At 41.4% G+C, this 21183-nt stretch overlaps 1 protein-coding gene across 1 annotated transcript; it reads left to right on the plus strand.

The window, feature by feature from the left end:
* Nucleotides 1-2311: 2311 nt before the first annotated feature.
* On the plus strand, nt 2312-8137 carry VMA21 (vacuolar ATPase assembly factor VMA21). Its single transcript, NM_001252312.1, has 3 exons — nt 2312-2455; nt 7076-7185; nt 7755-8137. The coding sequence occupies exons 1-3, from the start codon at nt 2403-2405 to the stop codon at nt 7895-7897; spliced, it is 306 nt and encodes a 101-aa protein (NP_001239241.1). The 5' UTR covers nt 2312-2402; the 3' UTR covers nt 7898-8137.
* The last annotated feature ends 13046 nt before the right edge of the window (nt 8138-21183 follow it).

Raw genomic sequence — 21183 nt, forward strand, 5'->3', positions numbered from 1 at the left:
ACCCTGCACCCCATGGGGGAAGATGGCCATGACAATTCTAGCAAGTACATTATAGGACCAAACACCCCGCCCTGAACTGGTAGGAGGAGTCCCTTAGATGATGGGACACAACCTCTATCGGAGACCCCCCCCCCCAGCGATGACCCATAACCTATGCAAACATAAAAAGAAAAGACACCCCTAGCCCCAGTGCAGTTGCCACCTCTGGGCCTGCTCGCTTTCCCACCTTGAGAGGGTACTGTCCTTAAAAAACTGCTCTGTGCTAGCTACTTTCCTTCTGGCTGTCTTTATTAGAGCGTGCATCCTCTTGTAAATCTTTTATGGGGGATCGAAGAGACCTCTGTTCACACAACACAGACTCTCTTCCATCAATAATAATTCAATTTGCAATTTATTGTTAAGGTAGCTCCAGCAAGGCACTACTACTATATCTGTGGTTCCCAGTCTTTTCAGGACCAAGAACCTTTTTGCTCTTTGTCCTCCTGTGGACCCAATTCATTTATGTAATTAATATTTTTTGAGCACCTACTATATACCAGGCCCTTATTCTAGGCATTGGAGTTACACAAACCCACAAAGCAAGTTCCCTCCTCTTGTGTTCATTCTGTATGTTTTAAAAGATTTAGTTGGCCAAGTATATTATGGCTTATGTTAGTTTAGTAATAATTTCTCTATTTTCTCATGAGATAACCAAGATTACTTCATCGATGTGATACAATTAGTGCCTAAGATGAAAGAAAGGTCGTGTTCTAAGTAACTGTTAATCCCCTATGAAGAGTAAGTACGTTCGTTAGTTTTTTTTTTAATATTGAAAATCATTCTCAGAAACCCCCTTACTACAATTATGGATCCCTAGGGATTCAAGAACCTCATTATTGGGTGATGAGCTAGAGCAGGGATGGCAAACTTCTCCTGTAAAAGGCCAGATAGTAAACATTTTAGGCTTTGTGGGTTACACGGTCTCTGTCACCACTAACACAACATTGCCGTTGCACAGTGAAAGCAGCTGTAGATGATCCAAACTAATACATGTGGCTGAGTTCCAATAAAATCCTATTTATGGACAGCAAAACTTGAATTTCACATAATTTTCCCGTATGGGAAAATATTAGTCTTCTTTTGATTTTTTTCAGTCATTAAAAATGGAAAACCCATTCTTTACTCACTGAGCTATAGGACACCAGGGGGGCAGGCAGGCTGTATGTATTCAGCCGGCTGGCCACAGTTTGCCAACCCCACAGTTAAATTCTGATTTTGCCCCAGTTCTGGAATTAGGCGATTCTTGTCCCCCTAAGGTCTAGGTGAGGCCCAGAGAGGAATCAAGTTTGAACTCAAACCGAGGCTTCCTGCTTCCCAGTCCGGAGCGCCCAACACTGTCCTAAGCTGCCGTGTTTAGTTATGATTTCACATGTGGTCTTTGTATCCATGTGGTGCAGAAAATAGATGTGTGGTCAGCGGCCCTTTCCAGGCGTTGACCATGTAAGGGTTGTCCTCTTATTAGCTGCCAGTGGCAACCTTATTTTGTCAAGCTGACCCCAGGCTTACGGCGCTGTTTTCGTTTATACTTCTCTCGGGTTGCGCGGGCCCGGGAGGCCCATCTGTCCCTTACTATTTGAGTCCCTGTTGTCTCATTGGCAGCTTTCTGAGCAGCTGCAAAATGTTTTTAACTTGAAGTGGAAGTTGGGGTCACCGGCGTCGTCAGGCCTGAACAGTCACGCTCAGCAAGGGCTCTTTCAGCTCTGACATTGACTAGCTTACGGACTCGGGTGAGTGTTAAACTAACTCCTCCCACTTTCCCACGGCTGGACTTTCACTGTTGGTAATTATGAAGCATTTCTCAAGGGCTGGGGAATAACGTGCACCGCTTTGTGTGTGTGTGTGTGTGTGTGTGTGTGTCTGTGTCTGGAAACTGCTTGGTTGCCTAGGGCCACAGTCCTCTGCCCGGCCGTCCCTCGTGGCGGCCCCTCTGCTCCGGTGGCCTGGAAACCGCAGCTCGGCGACAGCCGTCCCGAGGGGCACCAAGCTTCTCACGCGCGCTCGGGGGCCGCTAACCCCGCCGCCCTCCGCGGAAGACCATGCTGCGAGGCAAGTCCCGGCTCAACGTGGAGTGGCTGGGCTACTCGCCCGGCCTGCTCCTCGAGCGCAGGCAGCTCCTGGCAGGGCGCACGCCGCGGAGCCCCGGCCGGTAAGTCACGTGAGCCCCCGCGCCCGCGCCTGCGCCCGCGCCCGCGCCGCGCGCTCTACGTCACCCTGGCGCGCCGCACTTGCGCATTGCGTCCCGCCGCCCGGCGCTAGCCGGCACTTCCGGCGTGGCACGCCTCTACCGGTCGCCTGCCGAGCGGACGGAGTGCGGTCCCGAACCCAGCCCGCCTCCCAGCCCCTGCTGTGGGCGCGGCTGCACCATGGAACGCCTCGATAAAGCGGCGCTGAATGCGCTGCAGCCGCCCGACTTCAGGTAGCCCCGAGCGGCGCCCCGGCCCGGCAGGGGCCCTGACCGCAAGGCCACCTGGCCCCGGCCTGGAGTGGGGTGTGAGGGAGGGCCCGAGCCGAGCGGGCGGGCCTGCGGTGGGCGTGACGTCTGGACCCTCGGGCCTGCGGTGGCCGGGCTGCGGGGGGCCGGGGGGCGGAGAGAAGGGAAGCTGGTTGGGGCCTGTAGCGTCTGCACGCTCGGGAGCCGGGAGCCGGGGTCGTAGGGGAGAGGTCGGCGGGCCTTCAGCTCCTGCTTCTGTCCTAGCACTTCCTCTTGCTGTCGTCTGTTTTGCGATCCTGCTCTCTGCAATCTCTCCCCACTGCAGGGTGAGCTCCCTGAGGACAGGAACCCGGCCTTCTCCATCTCCGTGCCCCCCCACGGGGCCTGCATCGTCGGGGCTTAAATGTTTGCTGTATGAACGAATGAAGGGACGAGAGTTAGGGGCTGGCCCTGGTTTGAGACTGCTTCATTTGGGGGAGTTAGTAGGATGGGGGCTGGTGGCTGAGTAGAATGGTATTGTGGCCCACTAGCCTAGCCAATGATATCTCGGTAGACAAAAGGGTGGGAAGGGATTTAGCTGCCATTCAATGTTGACCTACTATGTGCCAGACTCAACTTAGGTTCTTTATTACATGGGTTAGCAAACTAAGAAAGTGTTTAGTTCCCCTCTCTCCCCCTTTTTTAAAGAAGAAGTTACTCTGGATGAGTGACTTGCCCAAGATGACACAGTAAGTGTTGAAGCTGGCGTGTGACCAATCTCATTGATTCCAAAGACTGATCTTTGGAGCCCCGTGACCCTTTTCTCTCTCATGATGTCACTGTAGCGGTTTTTTATAATTACTGTTTACTAGTTGTTGGGATCTTTTTGGTCAAGTATACTTAGAATACCGTGTAGCCCTCCTAGACTGATTCTAGTGTTTCCTAGTGGAATTTACAGTGAAATCTACTTACATGAAAGTCTTGCTTGCCATAGAAGGAAACGTGGTAAGCTGTATCTGCCTAGCACTTGCTGCAGAAGTTCCTATGAAGTGGGTCAACTTTAGGTGGTTTCAAGAGTGGGGAAACAGTAAGGTTCATTCTGAGTTATTTCTTTATTTCTAACAAGTCTCTGTAACACCCATGAGAGATACATATAAGAAATCAACTGAATAACATCAGTTGCTTTGTTTTATGTATTTATTTCTTTTAAAAATATTTATTTATTTATTAGAGCACACAGGCAAGCACAAGCAGAGGGGCAGAGGAGGGGCAGAGGGAGAGAGAAAAGGAAAAGCAGACTCCGCTGAGCAGGGAGCCTGATGCTGGGATCATGACTTGAGCTGCCCGAAGGTAGATGCTTAACCCACTCAGCCACCCAGGCACTCAGTTGCTTTGTTTTAGAATAATTTACCTGTTATACCCAAGCTTGCTTATGCCAGCAGAACTGCCAACTACGGTGGGGGTGTGGCTGGAAGCCAAAGAGAAAATGTCCTGTAAACACTAGAGGAAGTTTGCTAGTTTTCAGAAGTTTTTAGGCTTTACTTTATATATAGTCCCATACTTGTGAGGTCATAATCCAGAATAAACGAGTATTGGAGCTTAAGGTAAAGGTAGTAAAAAAGTTGAAAATAAACTATGAATTGTTAAGATGTGCCCATGCCTGACGTAGAGCATGTGGGGCTAGAAATTAACATGTAGAAAAGAAAAAATTATGTTTGAGTGGTGGAACTATAAATGCTTTTGTTTGCCTTAACACATTTTTATATGGTATTATCTTTTCAATAATAATGTTTTCTGGAAACCAGGTCAGATATTAGATACTCAAGAGAGATGATCTGAAGAACGAAAGAACGTTTTAACACTTTCTCTAGAATCTCAAGCTTTGTTTCTTTATCAGGTTAGATATCTTAACTTTGCATACCTAAAATGCATCCTTGGACTCAACCATAGAAACCTCCAGAAAGTCATGTTTTTTGTTGGGATTCATGAAAGAAGTGGTCAGGTAACTGACATTGAATCTTTATAGCCCTACTGTAGAACTACTCATATTCTTCATGAAGATTACACAATAAATTTCCCCAAACGTTTACTGCTAGGAAATGTTTAAAGGAGTATAAGTATGTCAGATGAGGATTGTGTAGCTCAGCGATCGCTGTAGTGGGATGTTAAAAAATGATCCACTGAAGTATGGAAAGAAAATACTAGAACTTCTACATGAGTTTATTTTCGCATTATCCTTTTCAGTATCTATTTTTGCGTATGTTTCCTTTTTTAAGGGATGTATTGGTATTTTGTGTGTAGATGATCTGTTTAAAAAAATCAATATGCCTTTATATGGGGTTTGTGCTCAAAACTTAGATGGTTTAATTAATAGTCAAAAAAGTTTGTAGACCATTGTTTGTAAACCATAAACTTGAGCTGTTCCCTTCCCTTCTGGGCTTCCAGAAACTTCCTAGCTCATTTACACAGTTGTAAGAACCCTTTGCCTGGATTTTCTAAGGTCCAGAGAAATGTGCAGGACTATATAAGAAACAAGCTGGCACATTAAGTGCTGTAATAACAGGTATGAGCTAAGTGTGATTGTGTCCCAGAGCAGTGAATCATTTCAGTTCTAGTGATCAGGAAAGGTGCCTGGAGGACAGGCTCTTTTGAGGGGGACCTTGAAGGCTGGGCTGTCTCCTTCCCAGAGATACAGATAAAAACCATAGCCTCTGAGGATTGCCAGAAACAAAATTAACTCCAATGTTGACTATAAGCATAAACTGTGAAGTGTGTTAAGATAGTCTGAGATGGTTAGATATAAGAGACAAAAAGGACCTTAAGCTAAATGATTAAAACTATAGGGTTTACTGCTTTTAGAATGTAGGTGGTGGTATGTATGAGGTACAGATGTGTCCAGGGTTTCTGGAAACCTACTACTGCTTCACTTTCCATAGGGCTGCTCATCTGTGACAGTGTAAGGGACAAGTGCTGGAGTAGATTTACTTTTTGAAAAGTCAGTGAAACAACATTAAGGAACATTTTGAAAATGGGGAAGTTATTTTTGTATATTGATCTGGAGTCCTTTTTTATATGCACACACTTTTAACATGATTGAAATGGCATATGTCAGTGGTTGGTGAAGTTTTTCTGTAAAGGGCCAGGGAGTAAATATTTTAGATCTTGAGGGCCATACAGTTTGGCACTGTTACTCAGCTTGTCCTTTGTAGCTCCAAAGCTATCTTAGATGATACATAAACAAATGGGTATGCCTGTGTTCCATTTAAACTTTATTTATAGAAATAGGCATTGGGCCCTTAGGCCTTATTTTGCAGACCCCTGATAAACATAATATGATATAGTTTGTCTTGTTCATTTGTCACATGATTAGTTTGTGAGTAATGGTCAGGATTCTTTTTAATGGGTCCATATATTGATATACATTAATTGTGAATTTTTTTTAAAATTATGGACATTTTATTGTATCCAATTTTGTTTGTGCTTTTATGTTAATCTTTTTAAAAAGATTTTATTTATTTATTCATGAGAGACCCAGAGAGAGAGGCAGAGACACAGGCAGAGGGAGAAGCAGGCTTCCTGCGGGGAGCCTGATGTGGGACTCCATCCCTGGACTCTGGGATCATGACCTGAGCCGAAGGCAGACGCTCAACCACTGAGCCACCCAGGCGTCTGTCTTTTTTTCTTTTCTTTTCTTTTCTTTTTTTTTTAATACTAAATTTATTTTTTATTGGTGTTCAATTTGCCAACATACAGAATAACATCCAGTGCTCATCCCGTCAAGTGCCCCCCTCAGTGCCTGTCACCCATTCACCTCCCCCCGCCCTCCTCCCCTTCCACCACCCCTAATTCGTTTCCCAGAGTTAGGAGACAGAACATGAAGACTTTTTTTCTTTTTTTATGTTAATCTTCGTATTCATGTTTTTAAGTAGCAGAGTATAAGCCTTGTTTTTCTTTATGTAATTTGAAAAGTGTGATTGCATTCTTCAGAATAGTTTTATTGTATTCTGAAGCAAAACTTTTCTCCGTTGGAATATTTCCTTGATTTTAAAATAATCTCTGGACAAATAGAATTTACTGAATAGAAGGTGTTTTGACATAAATTTTTAATGCATCCATGTTACGTGAAGACCATCTAAGTTGCACTTATAGCTATTTAATTCAAAGAAATTAAAGTAAGTTTCCTTCAGCTGCATCCAAATTGTTCTAGGCTGCTTTTTTTGGAGATTTTCATACCTTGTGTGTACTGTATCCAGCTAGCACTTGAGAGGATGCTTTGTGAAGGAACATGCATTAATTGTTTTCTGTCCATCTCCTTTGCTACCTCCATTATAAATTCTGTAATCAGGGTACACTTGCGTAGCACTTTGGAGACTACAAACCACTTTCATACTTTGATACTTCCTCTCACACTGGATCTGAATCATAGTCTCTTGGGTGTTCTTTGGGTCTTTAGGATCTTCCAGTTTTGAGTCCCTGACTCTACTCTTCTTCCTCTGGCCACTGCTTCCAAGGCAGAGGCAGGGTCTCCAGCATCTTCTCTGTGGATATTTATAGTGTTTATGGACACAAAAACAATTGGATATGGTTGTACAGGTTCTGATTTTCTCTTTGTTTACTTTATTCCAGAAATGAAAGTTCATTAGCATCTACCCTGAAGACGCTCCTGTTCTTCACAGCTTTAATGATCACTGTACCTATTGGGTTATATTTCACGACTAAGTCTTATGTTTTTGAAGGTAATCTTAGATGAAAAAACAAGACATTTTTCCTCTTAGTATATTTAAGATTCTGTGTTTTTATGATCTCTTTTAATCTGTAAGCTGGATATTCTTAATTTGCTTCTTCCATCTGTTTCTGTTTTGCTTCTCAAAAATCATGTTGTTCAAATGAATCTTCTTTCATGAAATTAACTTGTTCATCACTGAGTTATTTTAGCGTGACAGTGTATTTGTTGATGGTTTTCTGTGAAATAGCTTGCAGGTCCTTTCTTTTACTGGCTGACGTGGGAGGAGGAATTTGGGGGAATGTACCTTTGGTGGCAGACATTAGTAGAAAAAGAAAATAAAGTCCTCCTTTTTATGTCAAAGTCCTTAAGTGATAATTATAGTTTTCACTCAGAATAATGTTCTTTGTGCATAGAAGGTGTTCAGATCTTTAAACGAATTCTTGATTTATCACCACCCGAAGTATTACTTTTTAATTGCCTGATGTTAAATAAATATGTAGCTAAGAAAAACTAGTATGCTTTGTTTTTTGCACTTTGATAAATTTTGGAATAAAATGGAAACTTTTTTTCTCTTGATAGGCGCCTTTGGGATGTCCAATAGGGACAGCTATTTTTATGCTGCTATTGTTGCGGTGGTCGCCGTCCACGTGGTGTTGGCCCTCTTTGTTTATGTGGCCTGGAATGAAGGCTCACGACAGTGGCGTGAAGGCAAACAGGATTAAGTTGAACATCACCTTTTGATAGCATTAAATTGATTTTTAAAAATGGTAAATGTGTCTCGGATATTGATGATTTCAATAAAGTTGAGAACATGTTAAAATCAATCTGAAGGAGTCACATTTGACTAGTGTAAATTTTGGTCCTTCTAATCCAATGATTTGTATCATCAGTTTTAACTGTATGAGCCTCTCATTTGCCAATGAAAATTTGGAAAAGTTAAGTTGGTCACTAACAAGTATGTTAATTTAGTTACATGTTCTGGGAAGAATTTGATTATCTCACCACCAGAAATGTTTTACAGTATTTTTCTCTTTTGGTTGGTTTTAAGGCTTACTTCTCTGGATATGTGAAGATGCACACAGTGAAGGAAAGAAATCTAAACTATTTTTTTTTTTGCTGAAACACTCTTCCTTACTATCACAAAAGTCCTGGTTTGTTGGATTTTAGGTTGTAAATTCCTGTGCAAAATTGCTTGAATTGTGGATTTTGGACTTCATCTGAATGTCACTGAGAAATTTTGCGTAAAGTGTAATCCCTAGTCCATAGGAATCTTTCATTACATTATTTCATGGGAAGACTAGGCCAAATCACGCCTATTCATGTCGAAGGACTGGTTTATTGAAGTATCTTAGGTAGCAAAGCAAAGAGATAGCTACCTGGGCACTCAGCTTTTGCAGGCTACCCTGTGCTTTTAGGCTAACTTTTTAATGATCTGCTGTGCTCTATCATTCAGCAATGAAGTTTTGCTTTAATCACAGGGTTTTTGTCAGCTCCCTTTCAATTTATTTTCCCGCCTTTTTAATAATGTCTGTGATAGGAATTTACAATTGAATGTGTCCATTTTCACATATGTAGGAAGCATAAACAATCCTGAAAGATTATTTTGATCATCATCCAGTAAGTATTCTTGGGATTGCTAGTCAAGTCTTTTTTTAATCAAAGCTGTTATGTCCCAGATATCTATAGTTACATCCTCTTGAGGTCCTATCTGATAGAAAAAGACCCTATGGTTTACTTCAGCATCCTTAGTCTGTTCTTTACAGCTGCTTGATACTACTTGTATGTAGTCTAAAAACACAGTTGGAAAAATGTGTATTGAAACAGGAAGAGAATTTAAATTCCCTGTGTTGTTGCCGCCTGGAGATAAGCACTATTTTGTTTGACATCCCATGTGCATTTCCTAATGCTAGTTCAATACACCGAACGTTTGGTTTTAGTTCAAAATCTGCCTTTGTTACCTCACGGCTATTTGCATTTTTTTCCCCGGATGAGTGCTTTTTGGCCAATTTCTTGAAAAAGCACATTCTACCTTTACTCTTCTTACTAGATAGATATCTCATTGTTCCAATTTCCTGTTACTGGTAATTCTTAATACAGCGACCCTGGCTATTTTAGCCATTACTGATTTGTTTGTTCACCTTTTTTTGTTGTGCAACTGGACTAAAGGAAGACGGAGATGGTTAGGCATAAAGGCTAAGTAGGCTTTTGTGTTTAATTTTTGAGAAAAAGTGAAAGATGATTATCGTAGGACTATTTATTTTTGCTTATGGTTGAATATTGTCTACAGTTTGAAATGTCTTTAAGCAGTTACTCTAAATGTAAAGTGTTTTCTTAAAGACTACAGTTTGAGTATAAAATTGAACAAATTTAATATAAAATTGTAGAAGACCCTTGTTTGAGTCTGGGATACTATGTGGTGAATTTCTAAATGGTCATCCCTTTAGATGCCTTGTCATACTTAGAATTGTTCTCCACCTAATTGCTTTTCTGTAATGCCAAGGTTTTGTACTTTTCGGATCTCATGCTGTTTGTAAAATATGAATGTCCAACGGTAGATTATTTTGTTTGATTTCAGACATTTGCTGAATAGAAAATATTATGGGTTGGGTGTTTTTCTGCAAGTAAACAGGGATTCATGCAAAAGCAGTTGTAATTTCCTCTTGGAAAAAGTCCCAAGTGTTTGAAAGTTAGAATTGGATGCTAAGGTTGATATTTAGGATTGTTATAATATAGGGCTTGTCTTCAAACCAGTTCATTTTTCCTGGAGTTTTAACTGTTAACGCAGTATTCTGCTGCTCTTGAGATGATGTACGGTATTTGACATTTAGATTTATTTTTCAAGATGTCTCACTGATTTCCTTGTGCTCAATGTACATACTTCAGGATGTATAGAAAGGAAACTTACAATTGAGCCCTTATACGTGTTCTAAGCTAAGAATATGTTCACTGTTGTTTGAAAATGGATTGCAAGAATAACCTCAGTTAGGAAGCGTAACTTGAAGTGTTAGCACAGGCTACTGATAAAGACACTACCTTCCTCACCTTGCCTCCTATTTTGCCCCCCAGAATATAATCTCTTCTTCCCCATTGTGCTAGAAAGTTAAATGTGTTATAGAATGCATCTGATATCATTATCTCTTCAAGTGGATAGATACTGTTTTACGTTTAACAGCAGAATTCAACTTTGAGTTGTTACTGAAGGAGCCTAAATATCTTTAAAAAAGGATGGAAATCGAACATATACATTATAATAATTCGACTATTTTCATCAGAAAAATCTCATCCCCTTTGTCAAAAGAGTCAACTGATTGCCTTGATATTTATCTGCCATTTTCAGATAAATTTTTTAAATACAGCTAGAGCACCCAAGGAGACCAGTAAAAACAGTTAAATAAGGTGTACCCAGGCAAAGATGCTGGCCAAAGGTACATGAAATGCAGGATTTAAATATCTAGTGTGTATTTCTCATCTCTAGACAAGTTCATGTTTATTGTTTTATTTATGATCGAGTTGTAGACCATTGTTGGGTCCACGTTATAAATGGTTCAACAGTGGCACAGAATTTGTCACTTGTCTGAGGTCAGCAGCAGATTTTCTCTGCAGTCAAGTGATCTGTGTCCTCCAACAGAGTAGTACAACTTTAATTAGTTCATACTACTCTTACATGTAAGATAAATTTTGCAAGAGCTGGGCTGAAGCAACACGATGATAACTTGGCAAGATTTCCTTTTTCTTTTTGCAGAAGGGAAAGGGTCACCTGAGAAAATAAATTATTTTCAGGGACTTCGGGAATCTAACCATAACTATTACATGTAATTTATGAATAGTTGAATCCTTTATCTATTGATGAAAATAGTCTGGGATTCCTCAACTACCATCGCTCCTGGCCACATTTTCTTTCCTGTTTCATGACTACACGTACTTGAGAGTAGTATCTGCATTCCTTTTAAGGTGTTCTATCAGCCATATTTGTCAGTTACACGGACTAGTCTTCCTTTTTCTCAAGTTCAGTGAAATCTCACTGAACAGTAATAATAGCAATAGCTAACAACATCTGCACAGCACCTTACAGTTTGCAAAGAACGTTCACATATTCTTGTTTGAGTTTTGCATAGTGAACCTGTTACGAGATGTCTCCAGACATCCTTGCTGAAGATGTTAGAATCTTCAACTCAGTAGAGTCATTGAGTATGCTGTAGTCTTTGAATAGTGCCCTGACTAGGGGCAGGGTTTAGATGCGCTATTTTGAAAGCTGTGTGTAATTATCAAAAAGGGGGGCTTGAGTTCTTTAGCCACTTGAATCAGATTTACTTTTGTAAGTGATACTTTTCTAACTGTTACCCGGATGGATTTTGTATCCGTTATATTCTAGCCTGTAATTTGTATGAATTTACCATCTGTTGTCATTAAAAAAGTGTTCATAATGCCACTTCGGTGTGTCCTCATTCAATGAATAGTAAATTTATTAATATCTTTGTTTTTTTAATACGTGTTTACCTCTGTTTATATCATATAAAATGGAGTTGTCAAGGACAAGCTTTTATGCAGTAATTGTAGACCAGAGATGCTCAAACTGGTGGGGGGGCCCTGAGGGGTACTGAGACAGGAAGGCCTGGTTATACCCCATCTGGTAGGCCCATCAGAAGTGGTGTGGCAGGAAACAGGGAGGAGGGCGGGGGGTGGTAAGAAAGCAGCATCTTACCCTGTGGCTTTTTTTAAAAGATTTTATTTATTTATTCATGAGACACACACACACACACACACACAGAAGCAGAGGGAGAAGGAGGCTCCACACAGGGAGCCCGATGTGGGATTCGATCCCGGGACTCCAGGATCATGTCCTGGGCCGAAGGCAGGCACTAAACCGCTAAGCCACCCGGGGATCCCTGGCCTGTGGCTTTTTAAAGGAAATTATTTTGGGAGTGAATGGGCTTCGAATACTGCTAACGGAGTAATACTTGTGACCAATTAAATATGGAGGTAGTTACTTCCTAGCCCTGTCCAGCAGGCCACCCCTTCCTTGTGCCAGTTGGCCTTTGTCCATGGTCCTCCAAACCACCTTTTGATTATACTCCCAGTTCCTTTCTGTGCTTCTAAGGGCTCTAGCTAGTTCTCAGTAAATAACATCCACTTGTAAAAAAGATTGGAGTCATCTCAGTATCAAAATATACAGATTATATACAGTCATATTTACATACAAAAGTACAGACTATAAGATGTCCAGGGAACTCAGGACACATGTAATGGCATTGCAGAAACCACTGGAATCACCTATGATTTACTGCCCAAACCTACTGAGTCAGAACCTCTGGGGGTGGGGCCTGGAAATACATGTCTGTACCAGGCCATATCTGACAAAGCCAGTTTTGAGAATTGCTGCTGGAAATTGGGAACTGTCAGTGTATGTTTTTAATGCTAGACTTGAAGATGTTTGTACAAAGCAGCCCCGAAATAGGTACTTTAATAAGCAAAGGTAGAGTCCTACAAAATGCTATGTATTGAAAACTCAGCTTAAAATCAGGAGAGCTTTCTTGGGTCCCTGACCATCACCTTGACGTGCTGTTAAGGAATTCCATGAAAACTGGTAGGGGGGACAGTCCTCTTAGAAACAGCTTAGACATATTAAGAAGTGGCCACTGCTGCATCTCTGATGCCTTCCTCTTATTTGGAATTCTTAACTGTTGTCTTTGAAAAGAGGGAAAAAAACAGCACAGGCATTTAAGAGAATCTGGTTTCAAAAGTAAGGGAATTAATGGAGAAGACTGGAAATAGTTTCCCAGGCATATCTGCTCTATGCATAGTATGATTCCCCTGCCTCCAAATATTTTACCTGTCACTACTTAGAGCTTCCCACTTCATTTCCTGTACACCTTGCTGTTTTGCCCATGCTCACTCCCACCTCACAGCTTTACACTGGCTATTCTCTTTGCCCGGGACCCTCCCCCCCCAGATCCTCCCAGGGCCAGCTCTTTCTTACCCTTTAGGTATCAACTCTCATATTGCCTCTCCAGAAAGGCCTCTCACAATACATAATACTGGATGAAATTGTCCTGTTTGTTTACCTCCCTCCACTATGCTGTATGCTCAGCACTGTCACCGCTGAATCCCCAGTGCCTAGCACTTACTAGTAAGAATGCTCTTGGCCAACTGGAAGTAAGAAACCACAGTTCCAACTGACTTAAACAATGGGAGAGGCAAGAGATGGGGTCAATCCATTTGCACAGTGTAGACTTCCCACCCCATTTATCTGTGATTCTCTCTCCTCAGTGTGTTGGCAACAACCTCAGGCTTTCTGGCCTTGTGATGACTAAATGGCTGCAGCCATTCTGGGGTTTCATCTACACCACACATAGTCTTCCTGTCACTGATCATACCCCTTGGGCTTCACTCTGAACTAACTCCGGTTACATTCCCACCTGTGAAATAATCACTTTGGCCAGGCAATGCCAAGCATTGGTCCATTTATGCCTGGACAAGTGCCCAGTCCTGAATCATTCACTTGGTTAACTTAGGCCACTCAGTGACCACCACTGAGGAAGGGGTTTGATGCTGGTGAGGCTCCCAACATGTTCGCTGCAGGGCTCAACAGATTTGGCAAATGAAAATGGCAGTATGCACTATGTACACATATGTAGATATGGATGGAGATGGATGTGGACAGGGATATAGACATAGATATGAATAGAGGGAGGGGAGTCATGCACTTTGGAGCGTGGAACCAATGTCAGTGTCAGGACAGGGCAGGACCTGGTGCAGGGCCATGCTCCGAAGGACCTTAGAGCTGCATGAGGGCTGGGCTCCTAGTAAGTGGCAAGATACCAACATGGTCCCTCTGTACCAAATTTTGTCAGTTCTGCCTCAGGAAGAAAACCGAAACAGTTGGATTGTCATCAAAGTCTTTTTTCCCATCTCTGTGGCTTCCTGTTCGCAGGAAAGAGCACTCTGCTCTGAAGCCCTAACACATCCCTTCTCTCAACCCCTCCCCACTGCCACCCCTCCCCACTGCATCTATGGTTCTTTATAAACACGGGAACACAAGGGTGGCATGCTTTATGCCTGCATACAGGCAAAGCAGCAGTGCAGCTGGATATGCTCTTTGTGGCTATGGCACATGGGGTTTTCCTGTTTAACCAGCTTTCATAGAACATAGCGATTGCAGTCATTCAGCTAGAGTCCCACTTAACACATGTCCCATAGACAATACTGGTAAAGAGGCAGCCTGGCACCTGGGTCTACGAATACTTGCCAGTGCTCTGCTGTGTGATTCTGCGATTTTCAGCAATGTCATCAAATTTACCTCTGGCCCGTTAACATATACAAAAACAGAAAAAAGTTTCAGTAGAAATAATCTGATTTTTCTCAGCTATATGTAGCTATAGAAAGACATGTTTTAGGGGCACCTGGGGGGCTCAGTGGTTGAACTTCTGCCTTTGGCTCAGGGCGTGATCCTGGGGTCCTGGGATTGAGTCCCACATTGGGCTCCCCGCAGGGAGCCTGCTTCTCCCTCTGCCTATGTCTCTGCCTCTCTCTCTGTCTCTCATGAATAAATAAATAAGATCTTTAAAAAAAACCCAAAAAACAAAAGAAATACATGTTTTATTTTTTTAAAGATCTTATTTATTTATTCATGAGACATGGAGAGAGAGAGAGAGAAGCAGGCTCGATGTAGGGAGCCTGATGTGGGACTCGATCCTGGGCCTCCAGGATAAGGCCCTGGGCTGAAGGCGGCGCTAAACCGCTGAGCCATCCGGGCTGCCTGAAATACATGTTTTAAAGAAAAGCGTATATTTCATGGCCTGATGTTATTGCTTTAAAAATATTCACAATAGAAAATGAAAATGTTTGAGAGCTGTGAGAAGTGGAGTCTACTTACATTTCTTCATTCCATTTCTTTCTTAAAAATTGGATGTATCAGGCAGCCCGGGTGGCTCAGCGGTTTAGTGCAGCCTTCGGCCCAGGGTGTGATCCTGGAGACCCGGGATCGAGTCCCACATCAGGCTCCCTGCGTGAAGCCTGCTTCTCCCTCTGCCTGTGTCTCTGCCTCTCTCTCTGTGTGTCTTTCATGAATAAATGAATAAAATCTTTAAAAAAATTGGATGTAGAACAGGTTGAGGGCACCATGCTTTCCCCTGCCCCCAGTATTTCTTTTCTTTTTTAAAGCAGTGGTGTGGAGCCCAACGTGGAGCTTGAGCTCACAACTCTGAGATCAGGACTTGAGCTGAGATCAAGAGTCAGATGCTTAACCAACTGAGCTACCCAGGTGCCCCTCACCTAGTATATCTGCTGCTTCTACTTAGAAATTCAGTCCTCTGCTTCCACTCTTTGCTCAGTCCTCCCTCCTGACCCATCTCAGATCAACTAGAATTGGGATTGAAAGATGAACAATAAACGGATGGAAAGCCCATTAAAATAGGATAAGCAAGAGAGTTAAACCAATTTTTCCAACTGACTTGGTAGAAGGGTCTGGTGGGAATTGCCGTGTGTGGTAGGCCGAATTCTAAGGTGCCCCCCCAGGGTCCCACTGCGTGGTGTACTCGCCTTGTATCCTGTCCGCCTCTTGGCTATGGATGGAACCTGTGAATGTGATGGGATAGTAGCTCTCTGGATTAGATTACTACATGAGTTTGCTCAGGCCTCCATAACCAAGTACCACAGACTGTGTGGCTTAAACAACAGAAACATATTGTTGCATAGTTCTTCTGGGGGCCAGAAGTCCAAACATCCAGGTGTTGGCAGGGTTGGTTCCTTCTGAATAACCTTCAGTTGTAGGTGACCATCTTCTCCCTGTGTCTTCACATGCTCTTCCCTCTGTATGCCTGTGTCCTAATCTTTTCTTATAAGTACATGGGTCATACTGGATTAGAGTTAACCTCATAACCTCATTTTATTTTATTTTTAAAAAATTTTATTTATTTATTTGAAAGAGAGAGAAAAAGAGCACAAGCCGGGCAGAGGGGCAGAAGGACAGGGAGAGGAAGGAGCAGACTCCCCACTGAACAGGGAGCCTGATGCAGGGCTCCATCCCAGGATCCTGGGATCATGACCTGAGCCAAAGGCAGACGCTTAGCCGACTGAGCCACTCAGGTGCCCCCTAATAACCTCATTTTAACTTACTACCTTTTTAAAGACTTAATCTCCAAATACCATCACGTTCTGAAGTACTGGGTGTTAGGACTTCAACATAGGAATTGAGGGGAAGGGGACACAGTTCAGTCCCATAATGTAATATTATATAGTCTTCTAGGCAGATGATTGACTCCCCAAAGATGATCACATCTTAATCCTTGGAACCTGTGAAAAAGGAAGTGAAGGTGCAGATAGAGTGAAGGTTGCTATTTGGCCGACTTTACAGGAGGGAGATTATCCTGGATTATCTGGTGGGCTCAATATTATCACAAGGGTTTTGTGGGAGACTAAGATAAAAATAGCACTCCCAAGGTATACTCACCAATTTCCAGATCCTGTGAATATTACCTTCTATGTCAAGGGTGGATATCACCTTATATGGAGAAAGATGTGATTAAATTAAGGATCTTGAAAGGAGGAGTTTACCTGGGTAATCTTGGTAGATAATCTTTGATAATCCCTCATAACCTAAATGCAATCACATGTATCCTTATAAGAGGGAGTTTGAAACAGACCCACACATAGGAGAATGCCCCATGAAGACAGAGGCAGAGACCGGAGTGATGTGGCCACAAGCCAAAGAAGCCTGGGGCCCGCAGAAGCTGGAAGAGACAGGGGAGGATCCACCCCTAGAGCCTCTGGAGGGAGCACGGCTGTGCCCATGCCTTGATTTTGGATTTCTAACTTCTAGCTGGAACCCCATGACTGCAGTTCCTTGGATAGGTCACCAGCTTCTCAAAACACCAAGAGCCCAGTGGTGTGCTTAAGAGAGTTCCAGGGGGGAGCTTCACAATTTGGTTCTCAACGGGCCTGACCCCCACCCCCATTTCTGCCTGGGTAAGCACTAGTGGTCCATGCATTTCCATGCAGGTAAGCATCATATCGACCAATTTTACTCACACACTGTATGCCTGGTGTCCTGTGCCTGCCACAGAATAGGTATCCCCGTGCATGTGTTGAGTGAATGAATGTCCTTCCATATTATGTCCCTTTATAGAATTCTTTCTATCGAGTTTGACATTAACATACGCTTTCTGTTTCCTTGAGTCCCTGAGGCAGCTAGGCCTGCAATGGAGAGGGAGTGCATTGCGGGGACAGAGGCAGGCCTGCTCACCCCACACTAGTGGCAGGGAAACCTCCAGACTTCGACCCCATATCTGCCCTTAACACAGTGTTTTCTACCGAATGCACATTATTCATATTTTATAACATTCGAACACATGGTTCTTCATCTATCAGAAATAGATATAGCTTTCTTTCTAGAAGATGTGTGTTCTTTATGTTAATACAGTGGGTCTTAATTTGTAGCAGTTCTATAACAACAAGTGATGAATTTTATGTTGTTATCTGTTTCATTTAGCTTTGATTTTACTACTACTACTACTACTACTACTACCAATCCGTTTCTTACTTTTAATAACCTTTGGATAACTTCATGATGATCTCCAGTCCAGGAGATTTAGCCCAGTCAATGGGGTGATCATTTGAGCAGGATCCCTCTAAACAGAAACAATAGATGACTTAAGTGTCACAGTAATCTCAAGGAGCAAACTTCTTGAACTCTGATCACATGTTAAAATGCACGTAATTCCTTTAACAAAATAAGTATCGGTATTTTGAATATTTAATTATTTCATTATGAATATGCAGTGGGGGTTTTGGTGCTTAAAGAGTTCTTCTCTCTGCATTAAGCTTCAACTTCTTTGGTGTAAAGTCATTATCTTTCATGTTCTAAAGAATTTTTACTGGGTTTTCTGACACTCTGTCAGACTGTATATACCTTGCAAACTGGCTCGATGTGTGTTTCGAACTTCTTATTCCAAAATCTGTGAGTTGTAAAAGTTCCTAAATGAAAACTATAGTACATTGAAACCATTCATTATAATCAATGAACCTACACTGACACATCATCATCACCCAAAGCCCATAGTTTACATTCGGGTTCACTCCTGGTGGAATGCATTCCATGGGTTTGGACAAAAGTATAATGACAGGTATCCACCATTGCAGTATCATACAGAATAGTCTCACTGTCTTAAAACCACTTCTGTACTCTACATATTCATCCTTCCTCCACCCCAACCCCTGGCAACCACTGATCTTTTTACTGTCTCCATAGTTTTGCCTTTTCAAGAATAACACAGAGCTGGAATCATAGAGCATGTAGCATTTTCAGATTGACTTCTTTCACTTAATATGCATTGAAATGTCCTTTCATGGCTTGGTAGCTCATTTAAAAAAATTTATTTGCAAAATTTTGTAACGTTTTATGAGATTTTATTATAACAGAAATATTTTATTTATTTATTTAATTTTTATTGCAATATAATTAGCATACAATGTTATATTAGTTTCAGGTGTACAATAGGATTCAACAATTTTATACATTTCTCAGTGCTTATTATGATAAGTGTCCTTTTCATCCTCTTCTCTATTTTACCCATCCTCTCACCTACTCCCCTCCGGCAACCACCTATTTCTTCTCTGTATTTAAGGGTTTTTTGTTTGTTTCTTTTTTTCTTTGTTCATTTGTTTTGTTTCTTAAATTCCACACATGAGTGAAATCATATGGTATTTTTCTCCACCTGACTTATTTCCTTTAACTTAATACCCTCTAGGTCCATCCATGTTGTTGGAAATGGCAAGATCTCATTCTTTTTCATGACTGAGTCATATTCCAGTGTGCGTGTGTATACCACATCTTCTTTATTCATTCCTCTATGGGTTGGACACTTGGGCTGCTTCTGTATCCTGGCTATTGTAAATAATGCTACAATAAAAAGAGAGGTGCATATATCTTTTTGAATTCATGTTTTTGTCTTCTTTGGGTCAATACCCAGTGGTGGAATTACTAGATTATATGGTAGTTCTATATTTCATATTTTAAAGAAACTCCATACTGTTTCCACAGTGGCTGCACCAATTTGCATTCCTAGCAACAGTGCATGAGGGTTCCTTTTTCTCCACATCTTCGCCAACACTTGTTATTTCTTGTATTTATGATTTTAGCCATTCTGACAGGTGTGAAGTGATATCTCATGGTGGTTTTTATTTGCATTTCCCTGATGATTAGTGATGTTGAACAACTTTTCATATGTCTGTTGGCCATCTGTATATCCACTGAGGAAAAAATGTCTATTCAGATCCTCTGCTCATTTTTTAATTGGATTATTTCTTTTTTGGTGTTGAGTTGTATAAGTTATTTATATATTTTGGATACTAACCGTTAATCACATATGTCATTTGCAAATATCTTCTCCCATTTTCTAGGTTGCCTTTTTGTTGTGTTGATGGTTTCCTTCATTGTGCATAGGCTTTATATTTTGGTGTAGTCCCAGTAGTATAGTTTTGTTTTGTTTCCCTTTTAAAAAAAAATTTTTTTATTCCTTTCATTTTTTTTATTGGAGTTCAGTTTGCCAACATATAGCATAACACCCAGTGCTCATCCCACCAAGTGTCCCCCTCAGTGCCTGTCACCAGTCACCCCCACCTCCTGCCCACCTCCCTTTCCACCACCCCTTGTTCGTTTCCCAGAGTTAGGAGTCTCTCCTGTTCTGTCTCCCTCTCTGATATTTCCCACTCATTTTCTCTCCTTTCCCCTTTATTCCCTTTCACTATTTTTTATATTCCCCAAATGATAGAGACCATATAATGTTTTGTTTCCCTTGCCTGAGGAGACCTATCTAGAAAATGTTGTTACAGCTGATGTCAAAGAGATTACTGCCTATGTTGTCTTCTAGGAGTTTTGTGGTTTCAGGTCTCAAATTTAGGTCTTTAATCCATTTCAAGTTTATTTTTGTGTATGGTATAATAAAGTGGTCCAGTTTCATCTTTCACAGTTTTCCCAAGATGATTTGTTGAAGAGATTGTCTTTTCCCATGGTATATTCTTGCCTCCTTTGTCATGGATTAATTGACCATGGGTGCATTTCTGTTCCATGGATCTATTCTATTCCATTGGTCTTTATGTCTCTTTTTGTGCCAGTACCATATTGCTTTGATTACTACAGCTTTGTGGCATATCTTGAAATCTGGGATTGTGATGCCTCCAGCCTTGTTCTTCTTTCTCAAGATTGCTTTGGCTATTTGGGGTCTTTTGTGGTTACATACAAATTTTTGTATTATTTGTTTTAGTTGTGTGAAAAATGCTGGTATTTTGATAGTTGTGTGAAAAATGCTGGTATTTTGATTGCCCTGAATCTGTAGATTCTTTGTTTAGTATGGACATTTTAACAATATTTGTTCTTCCAATCCATGAGCATAGAATATCTTTCCATTTGTTTATGTCATCTTCAATTTCTTTCATCAGTGTTTTATAGTTTTTGGAGTATAGGTCTTTCACCTCCTTGCTTAAGTTTCTTCCTAGGTGTTTTATTGTTTTTAGTGTAGTTACAAAGGAGATTTTTTCTTAATTTCTCTTTCTGCTACTTTATTATTAGTGTATAGAAGTGTAACAGATTTCTGTATATTAATTTTGTGTCCTGTGACTTTACTGAATTCTTTCTCAGTTCCAGTAGTTTCTGGTGCAGTCTTTTCTGTATATGGTATCATGTTATCTGCAAATAGTGAAAATTTTACTTCTTCCTTACAAATGGTACCTTTTATTTCTTTTTCTTGTCTGAAGCTAGGACTTCAATTAGTATGTTGGATAAATGTTGTGAGAGTGAACATCCATGTCTTGTACCTGATGGTAGAGGAAAAGCTCTCAGTTTTTCACCATTGAGTATGATGTTAGCTGTATGTTTTTCATATATGGCCTTTATTATGTTGACAAAGTACGATATCCATTTATGAGAAAAACTCAACAAAGTGGGTTTAGAGGGATAGCTCATTTTTAAAAATGCTAAATAACATTCCATTGGCTGGATATACCATGGTTTGTC

This window comes from Canis lupus, chromosome X (genome assembly GCF_011100685.1).
Source record: "Canis lupus familiaris isolate Mischka breed German Shepherd chromosome X, alternate assembly UU_Cfam_GSD_1.0, whole genome shotgun sequence".
NCBI classification, from domain to species: domain Eukaryota; kingdom Metazoa; phylum Chordata; class Mammalia; order Carnivora; family Canidae; genus Canis; species Canis lupus.